This window comes from Colobus angolensis, unplaced genomic scaffold (assembly GCF_000951035.1).
Source record: "Colobus angolensis palliatus isolate OR3802 unplaced genomic scaffold, Cang.pa_1.0 Scaffold17, whole genome shotgun sequence".
NCBI classification, from domain to species: domain Eukaryota; kingdom Metazoa; phylum Chordata; class Mammalia; order Primates; family Cercopithecidae; genus Colobus; species Colobus angolensis.
Window position 1 is genome coordinate 1,032,293 of NW_012114821.1, and position 7,117 is coordinate 1,039,409.

At 58.6% G+C, this 7,117-nt stretch overlaps 2 protein-coding genes across 2 annotated transcripts; one reads left to right on the forward strand and one right to left on the reverse strand.

Moving 5' to 3' along the window:
- Window positions 1–2,378: 2,378 nt before the first annotated feature.
- SHARPIN (SHANK-associated RH domain interactor) lies at window positions 2,379–3,787 on the forward strand. The gene is given in 8 exon segments (XM_011938036.1): window positions 2,379–2,503; window positions 2,582–2,723; window positions 2,808–2,916; window positions 2,996–3,149; window positions 3,227–3,297; window positions 3,299–3,345; window positions 3,432–3,560; window positions 3,637–3,787. Coding segments are annotated over 8 exon segments (720 nt in total). The 5' UTR covers window positions 2,379–2,493; the 3' UTR covers window positions 3,695–3,787.
- Window positions 3,788–4,910: 1,123 nt separating this feature from the next.
- On the reverse strand, window positions 4,911–7,117 carry LOC105508982 (cytochrome c1, heme protein, mitochondrial). Its single transcript, XM_011938040.1, has 7 exons — window positions 6,776–7,117; window positions 6,420–6,616; window positions 6,199–6,325; window positions 5,953–6,110; window positions 5,704–5,864; window positions 5,305–5,405; window positions 4,911–5,208 (listed from the first exon to the last, which is right to left on the reverse strand). The coding sequence occupies exons 1-7, from the start codon at window positions 6,815–6,817 to the stop codon at window positions 5,104–5,106; spliced, it is 891 nt and encodes a 296-aa protein (XP_011793430.1). The 5' UTR covers window positions 6,818–7,117; the 3' UTR covers window positions 4,911–5,103.

The window sequence follows — 7,117 nt, forward strand, 5'->3', positions numbered from 1 at the left end:
ATACAAAAATTAGCCAGGCGTGGTGGCGTGCACCTGTAGTCCCAGCTACTTGGGGAGGCTGAGGCAGGAGAATCACTTGAACCTGGAGGCAAAGGTTGCAGTGAGCCAAGATCATGCCACTGCACTCCAGCCTGACGACAGAGGAAGACTCCGTCTCAAAAAAAAAAAAAAAAAAGATGGAATTAGCTGAGTTTCGTGGTTGCTTGGGAGGTTTTCTGCAGACAAAGCCTCCCTCTATCACCCAGAATGGAGTGCAGTAGTGTGATCCTAACTCACTGGAGCCTTGAACTCCTGGGCTCAGGTGATCCTCCTGCTTCAGCCTAAGTAGCTGAGGTTATGGGCGTGAGCCACTGCCCCTGGCTCACATGGCTGCTTAAATGGAAGTTAGCTGTGGAGACTGAGAAACGTGAAGGACTAGGTAGTATGGGGCTCCCAAAGAGAGGGCAGCCCACAAACAGATAAGCAGAGCTTCCAGAGGGGTCAGAAGATAGCCAGACAGGGATGTAAGAGAGGCTCAGGCAACTCAGTGTTTAGAAAAGGAGCTAGGCTCTCTTTAGTCAGTCATTCACCAAGCATATGTATTCAGCAGCTGCTCTGTCCCAGGTACTCCTCTGGCATGAACAAAACTTCCAATCCCTACCTATTGGAGCTTGCATTTTTAGAGGGGAGGAGGCAGACATATAAAATAAGTACAGGGCTGGGCAACATACCAAACATTTAAAAATTAGCTGAGTGGGCCGGGCACGGTGGTTCACGCCTGTAATCACAGCACTTTGGGAGGCCGATGTGGGCGGATCACGAGGTCAGGAGATCAAGACCATCCTGGCTAACACGGTGAAACCCCGTCTCTACTAAAAATACAACAAAAAAAAATTAGCCAGGCGTGGTGGTGGCAGGGACCTGTAGTCCCAGTTACTCGGGAGGCTGAGGCAGAAGAATGGCGTGAACCTGGGAGGTGGAGCTTGCAGTAAGCCGAGATCTCACTACTGCACTCCAGCCTGGGTGACAGAGCTAGACTCCGTCTCACAAAAAAAAAAAAAAAATTAGCTGAGTGTAGTGGTGTCTGCCTGTAATCTCAGCTATTTGGGAGGTTGAGATAGGAGGATCACTTGAGCCCAGGGGTTCTAGGCTGCAGTGAACTGTGATCGTGCCACTGCACTCCAGCCTGGGTGACAGAGCGAGATCCTGTCTCCAAAAAAATAATAATAATAAAATTACTGTAGAGTTTTTTAAAAAAGAAAGTCTGTTAGATGGTGTGGGACTGGGAATGGTGGAGCTGGGAGGATTGCTTTTTAAAACGGTGGCAGGGGCGCAGTGGCTCATGCCTGTAATCCTGGCACTTTGGGAAGCCGAGGCAGGTAGATCACTTGAGGTTGGGAGTTAAAGACCAGTCTGACCAACATGGAGAAATCCTGTCTCCACTAAAAATACAAAATTAGCCGGGTGTGGTGGTGCATGCCTGTAATCCCAGCTACCCGGGAGGGTGAGGCAGGAGAATCGCCTGAACCCAGGAGGCAGAGGTTGCGGTGAGCCAAGATCACACCATTGCACTCCAGGCTGGGCCACAAGTGAAACTCCATCTCAAAATAAAAACAAAAACAAAAAAAACGGTGGCAGGGGAAGGCCTCATTGAGGCGACACTGGAGTGAAATTTGAAGGTCATGGCACGAACCATGTGACCAAGGAAGCAGCAAACAAACCCTGAGGTGAGCATGTGCAAGTGATCCTTGCGGCTCACTGGGTGCCAGGACCGAACAGCGCTGGGTGCATGGAAGGCCCTGCTTATCCTAGTAGGGTGACAGTATGAACACAGTGGGCCTGGGGTCATCACAGGAGCTGTGTTAGCACTGGGTGGGGACCCCCCCATTGCAGTGGGCTGGGCCTCACACGGGGGGGGGGTAAGAAGGGGAGTCAGCAGGGTGCCCAGCTCTGAAGACGCCCAGGGCAGTGGCTTGTCTGGAGTGCTGGCAGCCCAAGTGTGGGTCAGGGAGTCCGGAGAGGGAAGGTCCCCAAGGGCTCCAAGAGGCCACCCAGACTGCAGGGCCACTGAGGGCCTGCTTTGGTTCTGCTGTGAAGCATCCCTGGCTGGCAGAAAGGGCCAAGAAAGGTGGCCGGGCCAGGCAGCAGAAGGGTTTGAAAGGGCTGTAATTCCCAAAAATGAACTAAGTGCAGCTCCAGCACTAACAGAAGTCTGGCAGGGGCCTCTGAGGGGCTTGCCAGAGCCAAGGCTGGGAGAAGGTGTGGCTTGAAGTGTGGCCTGAGGCAGGGCCCTGGCATGGGCTGAGGTGAGGGAGAAGGCAAAGGTCCTGGAAGACCAAGGGCCCAGAGGCCTGGACAGAGGCCACAGCATAGCCCACCCATATCTTACCTCTAGGCAGCAGCAGCAGCAGCTCACCACCAGCCCTGGGCCCAGAAGCATGCCCCGTCTCCCTGCCCAGTCCCCCGGAAGTCCCCACACCTGAGGCAGATCTTCCTAGGAGCCCTGGAAACTTGATGGAGAGAGGTACAGGTGTGTGTGGGGGGCGTTGGGGGTTAGCAGACAGTCCCCAGTGGTGACAGCTGTCCTTTCCTTACCCTACAGAAGAGCTGGCAGGGAATCTGGCCCGGGCCATTGCAGGTGGAGACGAGAAGGGGGCAGCCCACGCGGCAGCCGTCCTGGCCCAGCATCGCGTGGCCCTCAGCGTTCAGCTTCAGGAGGCCTGCTTCCCTCCTGGCCCCATCCGGTGAGGCCTGGGGCTGCTTCCTCGCCTTGCCCTTGTGACCCTCCCAGGTCCTCCATCCATCCCTCAACCCACATTCTGGCACAGGCTGCAGGTCACACTTGAAGACGCTGCCTCTGCCGCATCCACCGCGTCCTCTGCGCACGTTACCCTGCAGGTCCACCCCCACGGCACCGTCGCAGCTCTCCAGGAGCAGGTGAGCACAGGGTCGAGGGAGCCCTGCCAGGGCCAGGGGAGCCTGGTGACATCATCTGCCCTGATTGCTCTGGCCACAGGTGTTCTCAGAGCTCGGTTTCCCGCCAGCTGTGCAACGCTGGGTCATCGGGCGGTGCCTGTGTGTGCCTGAGCGCAGCCTTGCCTCCTATGGGGTCCGGCAGGATGGGGACCCTGCTTTCCTCTACTTGCTGTCAGCTCCTCGAGAAGCCCCAGGTCAGTCCTCAATGGGGGTGGGGGGTGGGAGGTGGGGTGCAGCCCGCCAGTCCTGAGCTCCACCCCCTCAGCCACAGGACCTAGTCCTCAGCGCCCCCAGAAGGTGGACGGGGAACTTGGACGCTTGTTTCCCCCATCATTGGGGCTACCCCCAGGCCTCCAGCCGGCTGCCTCCAGCCTGCCCAGCCCTCTCCAGGTGGGCATGGGACTGGGCAGGGAGGGCCAGGACAGCCATGGGCATTGGAAAGAGCAGGGAAGCAACAGCTGTGTCTCCTCCCCCAGCCCAGCTGGCCCTGTCCTTCCTGCACCTTCATCAATGCCCCAGGCCGCCCTGGCTGTGAGATGTGTAGCACCCAGAGGCCCTGCGCTTGGGATCCCCTTGCCGCAGCTTCTACCTAGCAGCCACCAGAGGTACCAGAGGTAGCTCAGGCAGGGGAGGTGGGGGCACGGCAGAACCCACAGGAATGACCCAGCTCCACCCCCACAGGTTACAAGGGGAGAGTGGCCCTTCCCTCACAGGTCCGACGTCTCCAGGCCCCTGCTGAACTCGGGACCTCTACTGACTGCTTGCTGGGACAGAGTCACCAGGGTTGGGGGAAGGGCCACAAACTGAAACCATTAAAGACACTTATGAGCCAGCAAGTGTCCCTTTCATGGTATCTTTGCAGACCTGCCCCAACCTAGCCAGCGCTACAGAGAGACGCCCTCATCAGCAGGTGGGGCTCCCCCAGCCAGACCCCAGTGGTACTGAAGAGTAGACCTGGACCCTGAGCCTCAGTGGTCAGGAAAGCATGGCATGGGGATCTCTTCCAGACCCCAGAGGCCTACAGAGCCCCCCACCCAGCTGCTCACCACTGGGCTGAGGCTGCTGGGGTGTGCCACACACTGAGCCGCAGCCCCCCCCCACTGACCTTGTCTCCTGTCCACCCTGGTCCCCCAGGCCTGCGCCTCTCCTGCCTGCAGCCCTATTGGCACCACCTTTCTCCCATTCAGCTCTTGCCTTCCCTGGACTCTGGCCACCACTCCCCTCAGCTCTTGCAGCTAGAATACCAGCAACGAAAACGGGCGTTTTCCTTCCCTCCTAGGGACGAGGGAAGCTCAGGAACTAAGTCCTACACCAGGTCACAGGCCAGTGCTGGGTCATGTCTCTGTGACCCTCCTAGATAGCATCCACTGTCTCCCTCCCTCAGCAGCATGCTCCTGTGGGAACCCAGCCACTGCCAGCTTCTGACCAGGACTGACCACCCAGCTGCCCTGTGGACTGCTAGGAGGGGCCACTCCATGACACACATCCTACGGTCTACCTGACTCCTTCACCTGGCTGGGAGCCATCCCCTTCCTCTCAGCCCAGCCCAGCAACAGCCCCTGCCCTAGACCAGGACTTGTCCCTGTTGAAATGCTGCCGAGGTTCCCTGCTGCCATCAGAATGGGGGCCAAGTGGTTCAACACCTTGACACTTGGCTGTTCATTCCAACAGGTCCCTGGGCCACATCCTGCCTAGCCAGGCCCTTTTCAGCTCTGTGCTCAGACACACCCCACCCCACCCCACCAAATGCTGCCATTTCCTCTAACATCCAGTTGTTTGCTTTCTGTTCCACACCCACTGTCTGTACTCCCAGCTACCAGTTAGTGCAGGGCATTGCTGGCCACACTGAATGGGACATCCTGGGAACCTTGTGAAGGCAAGGGTCTTGGTATCAGAGTCCCTTGCAAACCTGCACTCCTTCCATATAATAGCTCAAATATGATAGTTCAAATATGTACATTGAGAAACTTAATTTATTCCCATGATGGGGGCTGACGGAGGGCCCAGAGCTAGGGCCTGGTCTCCTGTCCCCTTGCCTCTTTTTCCAGACGAAGAGGGGGTTAGCCAGCTGAGGCCTGAACAGGCCTGGGATGGCTCTTGGGCTTGAGGGCCTGTTCTGGCAGGATGGCAAGCAGACACTGGACAGGGTCACTTGGGCGGCCGATACGCCAGCTTCCGACTCTTCAGGACTGACCACTTGTGCCGCTTTATGGTGTAGATCAGGGGCACTAGCAGAGCCATCATCATCAACATCTGCGGACGAGGATCAGAGAAGGGAGTGGGGAGGAGCCCTGCCCAGCTCCCAGCCCTTCTGTGATACCCACCATGGCCTCCTCCCAACCCTTTTACCTTGAGCCCCATGCGTTTTCGATGGTCGTGCTCTGGCTCAGATGCCCAGCGCAGGAAGGTGCACACGTCCTTTGCTATCTGGGACATGGTAGCTGGGGTGCCTGGCCAAGAACAAGCAATGAGGGCTATTCTCAGACTCACGTCCAACCTGGGATAACGCACCCCCTTTGTGGAGCAGACACGGGCCACTACCCAAGGCATCAAAGGGACAGTACCCTCCACCGGACATACGCAAGACCGAAGGACTGAAAAAGCCCAAAAGCCTCCTGAGATACGCACAGAAGACACCCCAGACAAGAAGTGGGCAGGACCTCCTGGGCCCAGGAACACAGGGGAAGCATCCCTGGGGGTAGTGGAGAAGTATTCAACATGCTCACTGCCAGACTGGAGGCCTCTTACCATCGTCAAACTCCAGGACATCTGTGTAGATGGGAGGGGCCATGGCAATGGCCTGGCCAGGAAAGTAGGGGTTGAAGTAGAGACCTTCCCGCAGTGACACCCCGGTGGGTGGCTCGCAGTAGCCCGTGAGCAGGGAGAAGATGTAGTCCTCACCACCATGTCTAGGACCAGATCCGTGGCTCCATAGTCCCAAGCACAAGTCAGCCCTTCCCCCACCTCTCCGGCACACCCCATGGGCAGCCCGTGTACCTAGCTCGCACGATGTAGCTGAGGTCAGGCGGCAATGCTCCGTTGTTGGCAGCTCGAGCAGCCTCAGTGTTGGGGTATGGTTTTGGGAAATAGTCGAACAGTTTCCCTGGCCGCATGAACATGTCCCCATTTTCATTGGGGCCGTCTTGAACCTCCACCTGCCACCGAGAGCCTCATCACAACCCTACCGTCTCACCACAGTGGGAGCCCTGAGCCCTGGGTCCCAGGCATCCCCAGACCCCACACCTCCGCAGCCAGCGCTTTAGCTTCATCCTCCGTGTAACACACGCCCACCAGGTGCCGGTAAGCCACGAAGTCCATGCTGTGGCAGGAGGAGCACACCTGCTTATATACCTGGAAACCCCTCCGGATGCTGGAGGGAGGGAAAAGCTTAGGAACGCTTAAGATTCCATCTCACCAGCTCCACCCAGAACCTTCCCCTGCCAGTCAGCCAGCCAGCTACATACCTGGTGTGGTCCAAGGAAGAGAGGAAGCCACTGTGAGACCACGGATAGCTGGGGGGGTGCAGCTCCAGGTCACTGGCACTCACGGCCGAATGCAGAGCCACAGCCAGCCCCGCACCCCCTGCCGCCAGCATGCCCAGCGCTGACAGCATCACCTTTCGGCCTCGGGAAAGGCCAGACTTCGACGACAAGGCCACTGCCTGCAAGATCTCCGCTCAGCGCCTGCCAGGACACCACCCAGCCCTACCTGGGGATCTGACTCTCAGCGGCCACCGCTCCACCCAGCAACGGCCACCTCCTGCAGGACACCAGACGCACACCCTGTCCCACTACCCACCCCATCCCTCTCCGCCGCTGACCCCTAGGCCGTGATCGCTCTCAGGAGGGCGGTGTTCCTGCATCCTGAACCGGGGAGCAGACCGAAGTGACCAAGGGTGCTGGGGCAGGCCAAGGTCACAAGCAGCTGGCCGAGGTCAGGCTGGGGTCACTTCAGGACGTGGGTCCAGTTTGGACAGCCAGCCCCAAGAGTCGTCCTGGGCGCGCCATCCGGGAAAGCCCCCGCCCCGCCACGAAAGCGAGCCCGTCCAGCCGACCCCCACGCTTGGGACGGGGCGTCCTGCCGTTCGGAGAGGTAGGCGCCCAGCTCTGATCCCACACGCTCAAGGTCGGCAGGCAGCGGGGAGCGGGGGGGCTGGGTGGCC